Raw genomic sequence first — 16758 nt, 5'->3', positions numbered from 1 at the left:
GTAACTAGAAATTATTAGGCATCCCAGCAATATGATGCCACCTGCACTTCGGCAAATCCGCCGACTAGAAAAAAAACTTTTTCATGTGAATATCCAACCCAACAATCTGCTCTCTCCCAGTGACACAAAATCGCTTTACGCTAATTTCTCAAACTATTCAATAACAGGTTTGTTCAATAAGGCGGCCAGTGGGCAACGATAGCAGCCAATCACACAAATTATTTCTCCAAACTGAATGCCAATCAGCTATGAACAGGAAGGGGTGTGCTTATAAAAAATCTGCATAGCAATTCAACCCAATGGAATTGTATGTACATTCCTTCTGTGCGAATAGAGGCAAAACAATGACTGTTATTAGGCCATTACATAAGACAGATTCATGTTTTTCCATTAAAAGCAGCATGAAACCCAAAACCAAAAATGTAATCTATTGCAGCTTACCAATCATTAGATGTTGTGGGTGCCTCCGTTTTCTTTTATTTTTTGGGGGGTCCTTTCACATGGTGGTTTACCTAGTAGACTCCGCTTTGCTTAGCCAGGGATCAATCCGCTGATCCCCATTGAGCAGACAGATGACAGGTCTATCTCCATTCACTGTACAGAAATGGACCTCTCCTCTATGACTAGATTGGTTGAAAACAAACCTCCAGTCCATTTTCCTCCGATCCAATCCACCAGACGGATGGAAAATTTGGCAGACAGGATAGGATTAGATAGCAGCGTGTGTGCGCGGACATGTCAAAACCCCCATGAAAGGGGCCTTAGGCTTTTTTCCTTCTGTTTTTACCTGGTCATTTTGCCAGTAACCCATCTCCTTTATTAGAGTGCCCCCACTCTGGATGGAGGAGAAATTGAATGAGAACATGGGAGAGATACACTGCTGTATGTTTTCTCATTCAGCTCCCTTTGCTCTGTCTCCCTCTCTGCATGGGGCAAGGAAGGAAAGGGCAGAGCTTTGGGAGAGGGCAGAGATGCAGGGGAGGGGGGCAGTGTAATGTAAATGGGTCCACAGGTGCGAGGAGGGGGGCTGTGTAGTGTAAAGGGGTCCAGAGGTGCGGGGGCTGTGTAGTGTAAAGGGGTCCAGAGGTGCGGGGGCTGTGCAGTGTAAAGGGGTCCAGAGGTGCGGGGGCTGTGTAATGTAAAGGGGTCCAGAGGTGCAGGGGCTGTGTAATGTAAAGGGGTCCAGAGGTGCAGGGGCTGTGTAATGTAAAGGGGTCCAGAGGTGCAGGGGCTGTGTAGTGTAAAGGGGTCCAGAGGTGCAGGGGCTGTGTAGTGTAAAGGGGTCCAGAGGTGCAGGGGCTGTGTAGTGTTAAGGGGTCCAGAGGTGCAGGGGCTGTGTAGTGTTAAGGGGTCCAGAGGTGCAGGGGCTGTGTAGTGTAAAGGGGTCCAGAGGTGCAGGGGCTGTGTAGTGTAAAGGGGTCCAGAGATGTGGGGGCTGTGTAAGTTTCTTGTATTTTGTTGATCATATATAGGGAAAAGGATGGGGATAGAGATAAGGATGGGGATAGAGATAAGGATAGGGATCGAGAATAGGATAGGGATCGAGATAAGGATAGGGATCGAGATAAGGATAGGGATCGAGATAAGGATAGGGATCGAGATAAGGATAGGGATCGAGATAAGGATAGGGATCGAGATAAGGATAGGGATCGAGATAAGGATAGGGATCGAGATAAGGATAGGGATCAGGACACTACTATAAAGTAAAAAACATCTTAAATGTGCAGCAAGGTCATTTTCCCTTTATAACATCAGCATTTCGGATTATTATCTAATTTATTAGAAGATGAATGCGGCACCTACCTGCATTTATATACATCAAATACGGCCCTTAAGTGGAAAAAGGTCATTAACCCCTGCACTTGATGGTGAATTATAAGAAAATATGATACTGAGCACCATCTAGTTTCCAAAGGTGTTATTTTTTTGTTCAGCTCAGAAAAAAAGCTTTAGGCCCCTTTCACACTGACGTCCCGTTCAGGCCCGCCTGTCAGTTTTTCAGGCGGACCTGAACGGGTGCTCCATAGAGCTCTATGGAGCGTCGGATGTCAGCGGTAACATGTCCGCTGACATCCGACGCGCTCCGATCCGAAAAGGTGTAACGGAGGAAAAAGCTATTTTTCCATCCGTCTGCGGATCGGATCGGGTGACGACGGGCACTGCGGTCCGTCGTCATCCGATCTCCCATAGGGGAGAGTGGCGCTGTGACAGGTCTGTCCCTGCACAGTGTGCAGAGACGGAGCTGTCATCTCCCTGCTCAGCGGGGATCGGCGGAGTGATCCCCGCTGAGCAAACGGATATCCACGGGGCGGATCAGATCTGATCCGCCCCGTGTGAAAGGACCCTTATGAATATTCGTTGTTTTTGCCCCTATTTGCACAGAACAAATGTGCATGCTCATTCACTTGGAACATTTCTATGAATTGTTTTCTATAAACAGACCCCATAGTGTAGTTTGTTAAATAGGCACAATGATTTTATATATATATATATATATATATATATATATATATATTTTTTTTTATTTTTTTTTACATTTATACCCAACCCCCCCTCTGCCACTGTACAGCATATTCACAAACACTTATTTTCATTTTGTCCTTGTAGTGAGTAGCGGTATTTATTACTCCCTGAGACATCACCAGAACTATAAAATTACTGCTAGGAGTTCAGCTCCTACTGACACAGGCACGCCCCCAGAACTACTTCTCCCAAGAGCCCTTTCCTTACATACAGTCGGCATTCAAGGCAGCAGTTTTGTTTTGCTGGGAAAGACATTGATGTATGCATGTGAAGTGGGACAGTAAGGAGCAGTGATAGATGGATAGGTGTATTCTATAGTCCAGCAGGCTGACACTGTTGGCTGACATTTCACTGCAGCAAAGGCACTATGCTGTCAGCTCCCACAGGAGGTTCGAAGCACAATGGGATAGGAACAGGTATTTGTACTTCCAGCATTTTAAAGTCACAAAACATGGGGAAATACACAATACAGAAACAAAAAATTCTCAAGAATCTAATGTCAAGTTCTGTTTTTTTTTTTTTGCCAAACAATCTACCCGTTAGCAATTTTGCATCTAAAGCTAAAAAGGTTTGCTTGTATGCACATCAGGAGTTGCAGTTTTGAATTAGGCAACTAAATAATGGTGTTGATTTACTAAAACTGGAGTGCAAAATCTGGTGCAGCCAAGTTTTTTTTTTTTTGGGTCAAACCTTAACCACTTCCTGACCGCCGCGCGCCAATATACGTCCTTATTTTGACGGGGTATATCGTTGTTATGGCAGTAGCTAGCTGCCATAACCCCAGTATCCTCTTGTTCGGCCGAAGTCCGCTTCAAGATAAAAGTGGTCTCAGTGTCAGATTCGCCGCAAGATCACTTATCGGCGGTAGGAGAGGACACCCCCTCCCCCCGGTGCCCTCCACCGGCTACTGCAGCCATCGGCAGCGGCGATCGGATGCTCCTCTTTCCTTGGCATGGAGACGAGTGAGGGGAAGATGGCTCCCACCCGTCTCCATGACATTGCACGGCAGAAGCAACGGCAAAACGTCACTTCCGCCCATAGCCATTTTAAAAGGGCCATTTTTTGTTAATTTTTTTTAAATGCCAATTTTTTTTATTTAATTTTATTGCATTTTAGTGTAAATATGAGATCTGAAGTCTTTTGACCCCACATCTCATATTTAAAGAGGTCCTGTCATGTTTTTTTTCTATTACAAGGGATGTTTACATTCCTTGTACTAGGAATACAAGTGACACCATTTTTATTAAATTTTTTTAAAAACAGTAAAAAAAAAAAAAAAAAAAGTAAAATAATTTTTTTAATGCACCCTGTCCCACCAAGCTCGCGTGCAGACGCGAACGCATACGTGAGTAGCGTCAGCATATGAAAACGATGTTCAAACCACACATGTGAGGTATTGCCGCGATTGGTACAGTGAGAGCAATAATTTTAGCCCTAGACCCCCTCTGTAACTCAAAATATGCAATCTGTAGAATTTTTTAAACGTTGCCTACGGAGATTTCTAAGGGTAAAAGTTTGTCGCCATTCCACGAACGGGCACAATTTTGAAGCGTGACATGTTGAGTATTAATTTACTCAGCGTAACATTATCTTTCAAAATATTTTAAAAAATTGGGCTAACTTTACTGTTGTCTTATTTTTTTAATAAAAAAATTTTTTTCCCCCCAAAAAAAAAGTGCGCTTGTAAGACCGCTGCACGAATACGGTGTATCAGAAAGTATTGCAATGACCGCTATTTTATTCTCTAGGATGTTAGAAAAAAACATTTATAATGTTTGGGGGTTCTAAGTAAATTTTCTAGCAAAAAACTGTTTTTAACTTGTAAACACCACATCTAAAAAAAGAGGCTCGGTGGTGCCAGTGGTTAATTGAACAAGCTGAAGTTAGCAGCCGATTGGCTACCATGCACAGCTGCACCAGATTATACACTCCCCAGTTTTAGTAAATCCACCCCCGTGCGCACTTTTGCATACGGCAATAAAGAACAGGTGACACAAAATGGGTTGCTCTTTAATTAAACTGGAGTTTTGGTATATGGCATTTACAGCAAGGCTTACAAACAAGGCTTTTTTTTTTCTTACAAAAAAAAAAAAAAAAAAAAAAAAGCTCAGCCCACATAGCAAAAAATAAATTACATTAGACTGTTAGAAGCCAAGTTCACTAAAGACCGTGTTCAAGAAACAGTGTAGCCAAACTGCACTTGGAAACGTTGAATACGAACATTAATTTGTGTGAGCTTTGTCGATTTCCCGTTAGGATATTTTTAACTTTTTAACTCATCAGGGACATGAAGACAAAGTCCAAACTTGGCCATGAATTCTCCAGTGTCTTCTGTAAGGAACAAACGAGTTATCAGTTATTAGCGACCCCCAGGATGTGATAATTGCTCTCACTTATTTTTCACAAATTAATAAGCCCTCTGCACCTCTACAGAATATCGGCAAGTTTATTGAAACTTTGCAAAAAACTTTCCAAAAAAGGAAATGTGTCGACTTTGTATTGCAGATGCCGTATGTTGGCCACGCATAGAAACCGCTCACCGGGACAGGAAAGAAGAAAACTTCCCACAGTCCTGGTTCACATATATGCGATGCGGGAACCAGTGCGATTCCAGTGCGTCACTTGCCGACAGTTCACACTGCCCTATGCCAACTGCTGCGGGTGTCAATACCAAGTTAATGACACCCCCAGATCGGTTCGCAGATCGCAGTACGAACTGCCAAATGGTGCAGGAATTGGATTGCATAAGTGTGAAAACCCAAGCGATCCGATTCCAGTGCGGACCAAAGAAAGGGTCCTGCACTCTTTTGGTTGCAAATGCGAAGAGAATTCAGCCAATCTGTATGGCTGCATTTGGATTGGACAGACATCGCATTTGATCTGCACAGCAGTGTGTATCTCATGTGATATCCAATATTGCACCAGTGTGAACCCACCCTAAAGCAATTGAAACCTTGATACCCCCTTGAAACCCCCCCAACCCCCCCCCCCCCCCCCGCTCCGGTGCCCTCAGCCACTTACCGGAGCCGTTGGCAGTAGCAGAGGCAACCAGATCCTCTTCCTTGCTGGTTATGGAGAGGAGGGAGGGGAAGATGGCCCCCACCGGTCTCCATAACATTGCAGGGCAGAAGCGACGTCAAAATGTAGCTTACAGGGCCTTATTTTTTATTGTATTTTAGTGTAAATATGAGATCTGAGGTCTTTTTGACCCCAGATCTCATTTAAGAGGTCCGGTCATGCTTATTTTTTTCTATTACAAGGGACGTTTACATTCCTTGTAATAGGAATAAAAGTGACAATTTTTTTTTTTAACCGGTTCCCGACCAGCGCATGACGATGTACGTCGACAGAATGGCACGGGCAGGCATATTGGCGTACAGGTACGTCCAATATTCAATGCCGCCCTGCCATCGGGAGCGCGCCGCTGGCGGCGCGCCTCCGCGCTGGTCGGGACCCACGTGAGTCCGGTCGCGGGACCCGCGGACTCCATCGCCGCGGGCATCCCCGCGATCGTCTCATGGAGCGGCCGAATGGAGGAAATGCTGTGTAAACAACATTTTTCCATTCTTCCTAGCAACTAGTGACGCTGATCTCTGCTCCATGTGATTGGAGCAGAGATCAGTGTTCACTAAATGAAAGCCCAACCCCCCCACAGTTAGTAACACACCCCTAGGAACACTTAACCCCCTACACTGCCACCCACTGGTTAACCCTTTCACTGCCAGTGTCATTTACACAGGAATCACTGCATTTATATAGCAGTGATTACTGTATAAATGAAAATGGTCCCAAAAATGTCCGATGGGTCCCCCACAATGTCGCAGTCACAATACAAATCGCTGATCGCCGCCATTACTAGTAAAAAAAAAAAAAAAATTATTAATAAAAATGCTACAAAACTATCCCTATTTTGTAAACGCTATAACTTTTGCGCAAACCAATCAATAATCGCTTATTGCGATTTTTTTTTACCAAAAATATGTAGAAGAATACGTATCGGCCTAAACTGAGGGAAAAAAATGTTTTTTTATATATTTTTGGGGGATATTTATTATAACAAAAAGTAAAAAATAATGCGTTTTTTTCAAAATTGTCGCTCTATTTTTGGTTATAGCGCAAAAAATAAAAACCGCAGGGGTGATCAAATACCACCAAAAGAAAGCTCTATTTGTGGGGAAAAAAAGGACGTCAATTTTGTTTGGGAGCCACGTCGCACGACCGCGCAATTGTCAGTTAAAGCGACGCAGTGCCGAATCGCAAAAAGGGGTCTGGTCTTTGACCAGCAAATTGGTCCGGTCTGCAAGTGGTTAAGAGAACAGTGTAAAAATAAATAAAAGGTAAAATAAATAATTTTTTTTTTTAACCGCCCCCTGCGGAGCTCACATGTCGAAGCGAATGCATACATGAGTAGCGACCGCATAGGAAAACTGTGTTTAAAGCACACATGTGAGGCATCGCCATGATTGGTAGACAGAGAGTAATAATTCTAGACCTAGACCTCCTCTAACTCAAAACATGCAAGCTGTAGAATTTTTTAAATGTCGCCTATGGAGATTTTTAAGGGTAAAAGTTTGTCACCATTCCACAAGCGAGCGTAATTTTTAAGTCTGACATTATGGGTATCAATTTACTCTGCGTAACATTCTTTCACAATATAAAAAAAAAATTGGGCTAGCTTTACCGTTGTCTTATTTTTTAATTTAAAAAAATATATTTTTTCCAAAAAAAAGTGCGCTTGTAAGACTGCTGCACAAATACGGTGTGACAGATTTTATTCTCTAGGGTATTAGAACAAAAAATAAAACATAACATTTAGGGGTTCTAAGTAATTTTCTACCAAAAAATCTGAAAAAGAGGATTGGTCCTTAAGTGGTTAAGCAAGATTCCTGTTCCCATTTCCTACGATAAAAGTGACCACTAGAGGGCAAACTCACAAGTGTGATTATGAAATGCAATAATAAACATATGCACATAAACATTTAAAAAAACAACAAAAATAAATAAAAAAAACTATTCTTCGAAAACAAGGAAAAGTTACATTGTACCTTTTAATTATATGTGCAATTGAAATGACCATTGTATAAATGGGAGTACAGCGCCGTAGACGTTACAGTCCATGGATGTTGCCACATTAACGCATAAAGTGGCACACACAAACTCAAGGAACTGGCAACAGGCATCCAAATGTCTAGAAGAAGAATTGTTATAATAACCAACTACAGTCTCCCTTTGCTTTAAGCATACTGTAAATAAGTACTGCTTATTCCTCAGGCACTTTGATATAAAAGGTCTGAAGCATTTCTTAATCACTGTAGTTTAAAGATGACTAAACCACCATGAGCCTGGTATCCATCAGACTTCCTCTCCGCACACTGCACCAATGACAGCTAAAATATAGCACGCTCCCGATAGTGACACAGTAATGTACTGCAACACCGTATCAATATGAAACACCACACAGCAATAAGGAATACTGTTGTTGTGTCAATGCACCAAAAGTCCACAACCACGGAAGGAAGCAAACCTTTACTAAACAAAATGCTTAACAATGGCATTAAACACATACACTATATTACCAAAAGTATTAGGACGCCTGCCTTTACACGCACATTAACTTTAATGGCATCCCAGTCTTAATCCGTAGGGTTCAATATTGAGTTGGTCCACCCTTTGCAGCTATAACAGCTTCAACTCTTCTGGGAAGGCCGTCCACAAGGTTTAGGAGTGTGTCTATGGGAATGTTTGACCATTCTTCCAGAAACGCAATTGTGAGGTCAGGCACTGATGTTGGAGAGAAGGCCTGGCTCGCAGTCTCTGCTCTAATTCATCTCAAAGATGTTCTATTGGGTTGAGGTGCAGGCCAGTCAAGTTCCTCCACCCCAAACTCGCTCATCCATGTCTTTATGGACCCTGCTAGTGCACTGGTGCGCAATCATGTTGGAATAGGAAGGAAAGGGCCATCCCCAAACTATTCCCACAAAGTTGGGAGCATGAAAATGTCCAAAATGTCTTGGTATGATGATGCCTTAAGAGTTCCCTTCACTGGAACTAAGGGGCCAAGCCCAAACCCTTAAAAACAACCCCAAACCATAATCCCCCTCCACCAAATTATTTGGACCAGTGCAAGGTCCATAAAGAAATGGATGAGCAACTTTGGGATGGAGGAACTTGACTGGCCTGCACACAGTCCTGACCTCAACCCGACAGAACACCTTTGGGATGAATTAGAACGGAGACTGTGAGCCAGGCCTTCTTGTCCACATTAGTGTCTGACCTCACAAATGCACTTCTGAAAGAATGATCAAACATTCCCATAGACACACTCCTAAACCTTGTTTCCCAGAGGAGTTGAAGCTATTATGGCTGCAAAGGTTGGGCCAACTCAATATTGAACCCTACTGACCAAGACTGGGGTGCCATTAAAGTTCATGTGCGTTTAAAGGCAGGTGTCCCAATACTTTTGGCAATATAGTGTATCATAGTTTACAAGTCTTCTAAATCTATACAGTATAGTGTCCTGGCCATCCCTACCCATTGTAGCCTAATAGACCTTTATGGGACTGTCTAAGGCTTCAGGACACAGCAGTATAGACGTGTATAGGGCTGTAACATGTACAGTGCCAGGTTTAGACCTTAGGGGGCCCAGGGCGCTTCTGGTTTGGGGGCCCCTCAACATAGAAATTTAATTATATGACAGGATTTGGGAAATTGAAAAAACCCCACTGGTTAAGAGCCACCTTCTCTATCACACTCGGTGAAAGACACGCAAGGAAGGAGAGTCCTCTACTCTCTGCCAATTTAGTCCAAAACCGTCATTCTGGCTGAATTCCGATCCAGGGCTTGTCTCACATTCGTAAATTTGTGTACAATTTTCTAACCAAGTTTTACCCTATTCAATCAATGTCGGAAACCAATCAGGGTCAAGTGGGTAGTGCGCTTCTCTCTCGTCTCTCACTGTGAAAAAATCGATGCTGGTCAATACCTTCGGTCCTACACAATAGGGTTGGGGCTGTTGCCTGGCACTTTCCAACAGGTTTCAAAATTTTCCCACCCACTTATTTTTCGTAATCAATTCCAATTGTAAAATTCCACAACACAGTCATATTAAAACAAACATCTCAAACAGTAAATTAATATAAGAAGCTGAAATGTAAAACTGCCAGAAGCCCCCATCCCTTTCTTGCCTCTGAAGTCAGGCCTAACTCTTCCATATCCTGACACCCACAAACACTTTGTGAATTTAATTCTTACTTTTTTTTTTCTTAAAGCAAATCTGGGGCAGGGTTACCCCCTCATCCCTTTAAAACTGAACACATTAATTACACAGGTTAAGGTGGTAATAAAACTCACTTGGTGCCTTATTTGCATTAAATTATTATTATTATTCAGGATTTATATAGTGCCAACAGTTTGCGCAGTGCTTTACAATATGAGGGCAGACAGTACACTTACAATACAAACCAATACAGGAGGGATCAGAGGGCCCTGCTCATTAGAGCTTACAATCTAGATTGTGAAAATTAGCCTCAGAACTTGTGTAATTCATATGTGTGTTCGGGTTTAAAGGGATGAGGTGGCAATTCTAATCTGGGGCCCCCTCTGGCAGGGGTGGCTCGGGGGCAATTTTCCCCAGTTGCCCCCTTATATGTAGGTGTGGTCAGGACTGGGAGACTTGTGGAGCTGGTTGTAAACCAACACCAGAGGCCGCAGTTTTTGGGATTGCGGCAAGAATACATCTATGGAGGGGAGAGTGAGGATTAAGTCAGGTCTGAGAAAAGGGGCAGAACACGTGAGCGTACGTGTCCTTTAATTAGGCAAGTATAATACTACAAACTGTTACACTCCTATCTCCATCCAGGGATGCCCTTCTCATGGGGTTATACTTTCATTCATATCATTTCCTGACTAAATGAACCACTCAGCAGAAAATGACAAGTAAAATACACATTTCCTCTTAAAGATAGTACCTGAATAGGACCAATATGGTTCCCCAGACGCTTTACGCCTTCGTATCTGCACAGAACTTCCATGCCTGTTTTCATGTAGCGCTCCCACGTTTCCCTCTGTGTACGCTGCAATGACAAGAATAAAAAATACATTTCATTAGCCAACTTTACTGTCATAGCTGCTCATTCTGCATTCTATAAACAATGACATTGGTAAACTTCAGCAGTTATGAATATGAGGGCATGTGTGTATGGTAATAGGAGCATTCAGCTTACACTTCAGATCAGTTTTTGGGATAACGATTTAAAGGGATTGTAAAGTCTTTTCCCCCCCCCCCATAAAAATAACACACGTTATACTTACCTGCTCTGTTGCAAAGAAATTGCGCAGAGCAGCCCGGATCCTCTTCTCGGGTCCCTCTTCTGTGTTCCTGGCCCCTCCCTCCTGTTCAGTGCCCCCACAGCAAGCAGCTTGCTATGGGGGCACCCAAGCCGAGTCACAGCTCTCTGTGTCTATTCAGACACGGAGCCCCGACATGACCCTGCCCCCTCTCACCCCTGATTGACTAGCTGACTTTGATTGACAGCAGCGTCAGCCAATGGCACCGCTGCTGTGTCTCAGCCAATCAGAAGGCAGAATCGCAGATGGCTGAGACACTCAAGCACATTGCTGGACAGAGAGAGACCTCAGGTAAGTGTTGAGGGGGGGGGGGGGGGGGGGCTGCTGCACAAACAAGGCTTTTTATCTTCGTAAAAGTCTCTTCTTTACCTGCAGCCTTTACAACCCCTTTAACCGATTATTAGATGTAATAATCCTGCTGTCGATCTCTTCTGACCTGTATTTGACCTCCTATGTCAGTGATGGCGAACCTTGGCACCCCAGATGTTTTGGAACTACATTTCCCATGATGCTCATGCACTCTGCAGTGTAGTGAAGCATCATGGGAAATGCAGTTCCAAAACATCTGGGGTGCCAAGGTTCACCATCACTGTCCTATGTGAATCTACAAGAAGTGCAAAAAAAAAAAAAAAAAAAAAGAAAACACACAACTGGCAGATAAGAGGTAGATGAAGGATGCACAGATACCGATATTGGCATTGATACTAAGCATTTCCATGAGTATTGGTACCCGCACAAATGCCCCCGATACTAAAACGGATACGGTATGATTTACATTGCTACAAATCGCACTGCAAATCGCAATGAACTGTGATTTGAATAGAATGCGGTGCGATTCCTGTCTCAATCACAGTGTGTAGAAAGGTAAAAGCGCCATCTAGTGGACAGTTTATAAAAAATGTTAGAACTCACATTCACACGCAGCCACGGCCAATTTATCTTTGTTTTAGTGGCACTTTTCACCTGCTAGTGGGGGCGCTTTTAATCCCCGCTAGCGGACGAAAAATGGGTTAATAGCGCCCCTGTTGTGGCGCTGCTGAAGCGCTTTGTGGGCACCTCAGCAGTGCTGCCCTTTCATTTCAATGGGCAGAGCATTTTGGGAGCGGTGTATACACCGCTCAAACCATGCCAAATCTGCTGCTTGCAGGACTTTTTCTAACGTCTCACAAGCGCACCACCCCAGTGTGAAAGCACTCAGGCTTTCACATCGGGGAAGCATGGGAGGCGTTTTTCAGATGCTTTACGGGCACTATCTTTAGCGCTAAAACGCCTGAAAAAACACCTTCAGTGTGAAAGGGGTCTAAATACAGTTCAAATGCAAAATCTGCACAGGTCTCCTGGTCCCACGATGATAATCACAGCCACTGGAGGTGCTAACAGTGCAGGAGGAGATGCAGAGGTGGTCCACCCCCAAGCCGACACTTCCACCCTATGTACACAGGGTCCCAGAACAACTTCTCCAGCCCTGATTTTCCATCATCAGCGGTACCAGGACACCTATGCAGATCTTGCATTTGATATATACTTAAAGGCGTTGTAAAGGTTTTTGCACAGAGGGGGCCCTGATCCTCCTCTTCTTGAGTCCCCCAGCGGTGCTTCTGGCTCCTCCTCTGCTCTAGTGCCCCACGGAGACCAGCACTGGGGAACGAGTGATCACCAATGCCGAACAGCTGCCTAAAATCCTTGACTATCAGTAGATGTAGAGGCTGTTTTATTTATATACTGGGAACAAGGATGTGACTTATGGTTAAGTGCCCGTTCTACTAAACGCCGAGATCAACCCCTCAGCACTGATCAGTCATCCTATAGCTAAGCTGAGAGAGTTTCCTACTCCCTTTAGTGAAATTACTAAAGACGATATTCCGCCATGGAATGCAACATAAATAAAAGAAGCCAACTCCATCCCCCTGAGGATCTCCTCCAAAGAATTTGTCCTTTTCACATCTGGTTTTTGTTTATACACATTTTGAGAACACAATCTACAGACTCGGATTCTGCTCACTAAAGATTTACAGCTGACCGAATTTCACACGAGCTCCATAGAGGTAAAAGGAGTTTTTATTTTTTTCTGAAAAAAAAAAAAAAAAACTGTCGCTATGCTTAAATAAAAGGCCACCGCAGGCAGTGCCGCTGAGATACAAACACACAAAAATTGTTTCAAATGTACTTCTCTAGCAAGAGGGATATCATAAAGAGATTTCTATTTTGACGTGCAAAGTTTTTTCTTTATATCATTTACCAACTATATAATATGGAAGGTTACGGTTCCCTCTTTGCAGTCTAAACCTCCTTTTGCAGCACTGTCTTAAATTGTTGTTCTGCTGTGACAATGGCGCCACCAAGCAGCCATGTTGGCATGCAATTATGGACAGGAGATTAGAAGTGAATATATAATTCATAAAATGCTGGTAACGTTTTTCAGTTGTCCAAAGAGGACGTAAACTCTCCCACTCTGATGCTTCTTTTCATTTAGTCCATTATAATAAGTAATTATCAAACTATAGCCACTGTAATCCAGCCCAAATCGCATATTACTTACTGTTTAAAGAAACTTTAAAAAACTTGTTTCCAGGGGTAAGGCAGAGCAATCTTAACTAATTGTTAGTCCACAGTGGAGTGTATTTCCGCCCTTACACTGAGCACTTCCTGTACTGTTAACCAAGCCTCCTTCTCAATCCAAAGTTTCTATGGCAACCTTGCTTCCTTGTTCATAGCTGACTTGTTTTATTTCATAGTATTTACTTGTGCTGATTACCTAGCGTTTGCCTGTATGAGTCCTATCAGCTTAAAGAGGGACTGTACTGCGGAAAAAAATATATTAAAAGCCAGCAGCTACAAATACTACAGCTGCTGACTTAATAAATGGACACTCACCTGTCCCGGGGTCCAGCGATGCCGGCAGCCGAGGCCGATCAATCGCTCGGCTCTCGGCTGCTGCCGCCACCATTCTAGGTGATGGAATCAGGAAGTGAAGCGTATCGGCTTCACTTCCCGGTTCCCTACTGCGTATGCGCGAGTCGCGCAGCGAAATAGGAATTGTCCGCGCTGTCTCTGAGACCCGTGTGTGTCCCAGCAGACAGCGCGGCAGGACAGGAAATGGCGCAGACTCCCACGGGAGTCTATGCCCGGAAGTGGGTGTAAATACCTGTCTTTGACAGGTATCTGCACCCCCCTCCCCCCTGAAAGGTGCCAATTGTGACACCGGAGGGGGAGAGGGTCCCGATCAGCGGAAGTTCCACTTTAGGGTGGAACCCCGCTTTAAGCTGATAAGACTGCAGTACTGCTGTCCCATTCCCTGGTTTGCACGCTATGTGAGGTCACATGGTGTGTAGGAGGAAGCTGAGTGATTAGCAGCCTCCTGGCATATCAGTGTTGTGCCGTAGGAAGTCCTGATAAATAAATAAGACAGAGTGTGCCGTAAATCAGGGGAGATCTGGGCATGCTCAGTGACGTTTTTCTAAAGAACAAAAAGGATTACAGCAATACTAAGCAAGTAAGGAGGTATCTACAAGCAGTGTTCATTAGGGTTTTTTATGCTGATTTACATGGAACAAAGTTGTGGGGGAGGGTTTACAACCACTTTAAGCTGCTAGTGGTCAACGCAGTGGCTAAGTGGTTAGCGCTTCTGCCTAGCAGAAAAAGGTTGTCGGCTGAATCCCAACCAAGACACTACCTGCTTGGAGTTTGCATGTAAATTGATGGCACTATAATTTTACCTGAAACAGTAAGTAGGGCTTTCCTTTGCCTGCCCAAAAAAACAGGGCCATGCCACGAAAGTCATAAGTCAACATGGTTTTAAAACCTTTATATACTTGGAGATCACAGCATTTCCCTACCCCTGACTACAGTGCAGAGCCATTTTATGAATGTCCTAAACCAGGGGTCTCCAAACTTTCTGAACAAAGGGCCAAGTGTATTGTTCTTCAGAACAGTTTCAGCATCAGTGGGAGTAAACAATACCCTATCTTTAGTATTAGGGGGAGGAGTAGCGCCCCATCATTGTGGCCAGTGACAGGAATGGTGCCCCATTGTGGCCAGTGACAGGAATGGTGCCCCATTGTGGCCAGTGACAGGAATGGTGCCCCATTGTGGCCAGTGACAGGAATGGTGCCCCATTGTGGCCAGTGACAGGAATGGTGCCCCATTGTGGCCAGTGACAGGAATGGTGCCCCATTGTGGCCAGTGACAGGAATGGTGCCCCATTGTGGCCAGTGACAGGAATGGTGCCCCATTCTGGCCAGTGACAGGAATGGTGCCCCATTCTGGCCAGTGACAGGAATGGTGCCCCATTCTGGCCAGTGACAGGAATGGTGCCCCATTCTGGCCAGTGACCGGAATGGTGCCCCTATTCTGGTCAATGACCGGAATGGTGCCCCTATTCTGGCCAATGACAGGAATGGTGCCCCTATTCTGGCCATTGACAGGAATGGTGCCCCTATTCTGGCCAATGACAGGAATGGTGCCCCTATTCTGGCCAATGACAGGAATAGTGCCCCTATTCTGGCCAATGACAGGAATAGTGCCCCTATTCTGGCCAATGACAGGAATAGTGCCCCTATTCTGGCCAATGACAGGAATAGTGCCCCTATTCTGGCCAATGACAGGAATAGTGCCCCTATTCTGGCCAATGACAGGAATAGTGCCCCTATTCTGGCCAATGACAGGAATAGTGCCCCTATTCTGGCCAATGACAGGAATAGTGCCCCTATTCTGGCCAATGACAGGAATAGTGCCCCTATTCTGGCCAATGACAGGAATAGTGCCCCTATTCTGGCCAATGACAGGAAAAGTGCCCCTATTCTGGCCAATGACAGGAAAAGTGCCCCTATTCTGGCCAATGACAGGAATAGTGCCCCTATTCTGGCCAATGACAGGAATAGTGCCCCTATTCTGGCCAATGACAGGAATAGTGCCCCTATTCTGGCCAATGACAGGAAAAGTGCCCCTATTCTGGCCAATGACAGGAATAGTGCCCCTATTCTGGCCAATGACAGGAATAGTGCCCCTATTCTGGCCAATGATAGGAATAGTGCCCCTATTCTGGCCAATGACAGGAATAGTGCCCCTATTCTGGCCAATGACAGGAATAGTGCCCCATTGTTGATGTCAGTGGAAGGAATAATCCTCCATCGTTGCAGTCAGTAGAAGGAATAATGCCCCATCGTTGCTGTCAGTAGGAGAAAAATGTGCCCATTGTTGGTCAGTGAAATGAAGTATGTCCTATAATTGGTGTCAGTGGGAGGGAACAGAGCTCCATCCTTGGTGTCAATGAGAGGTATAGTCCCTCCCTGTTGGTGTCCATGGGACAAATAGTCCAAGGGCTGGATAAAGCAAGCAAAGGGCTGCATCTGGCCACTGGGCCACAGTTTAGAGACCACTGTCCTAAACCAACATAGACACAAACCATTCTGTATTCATTCCCTTGGTTTGGACTAAACCTATGCTCCTGAATTAGAATCAAGAGTAAAAAACTGTGTAAACTAAGTTAGAACTTGTACAAAGACAAGGAGACCCTTCTTAGGCAACATTGTTCAGGCTTGGTAGCAGCTACTCGGCTCCAAGTATGGCATCTTAGAAGGTCAGGCTTCTCCAAACCCAGAAGCATGGGTCCATGGAGAGGGCCTCGGCAGAGTGGTGGAGGAACTCGGCAAAAGGTGAATAAAAAACGAGACGGAAGGTAAAGTCCAACGCCAACCAAAATGTACTTTTCTTTGCTTTCAGGGTCACCATGAAGAAGATTTCCTTTCATTCCAGGTCACAGTACAGGAAGGGAAGGCAAATCTCTATGGAGACAAGGGACAACTATTTAAACCAGTGGAAAAAGCTCCAATTCTTCCCACTTTGTTAAAGCCAAAAAAATAAAAAGTTTTGGCTGGAGCTGAGTTGTCA

General features: G+C 44.5%; 1 protein-coding gene across 2 annotated transcripts in view; it reads right to left on the bottom strand.

Moving 5' to 3' along the window:
* The window catches only part of PTPRG (protein tyrosine phosphatase receptor type G), a 727870-nt gene that overhangs the window by 586056 nt on the left and 125056 nt on the right, over window positions 1-16758 (bottom strand). For both annotated transcript variants that reach the window (XM_077451904.1, XM_077451902.1), the window contains exon 2: window positions 10491-10595. In XM_077451904.1, coding sequence (XP_077308030.1) covers window positions 10491-10595 — 105 coding nt within the window. The remainder of the gene's footprint in view (window positions 1-10490; window positions 10596-16758) is intronic.

This window comes from Lithobates pipiens, unplaced genomic scaffold (assembly GCF_037356315.1).
Source record: "Lithobates pipiens isolate NorthernLeopardFrog02 unplaced genomic scaffold, aLitPip1_a1.2 Scaffold_23, whole genome shotgun sequence".
In the NCBI taxonomy this organism is placed as follows: Eukaryota; Metazoa; Chordata; class Amphibia; order Anura; family Ranidae; genus Lithobates; species Lithobates pipiens.
Note: the sequence above shows the minus strand (reverse complement) of the source record. Positions and strands in the feature narration are given on the sequence as shown.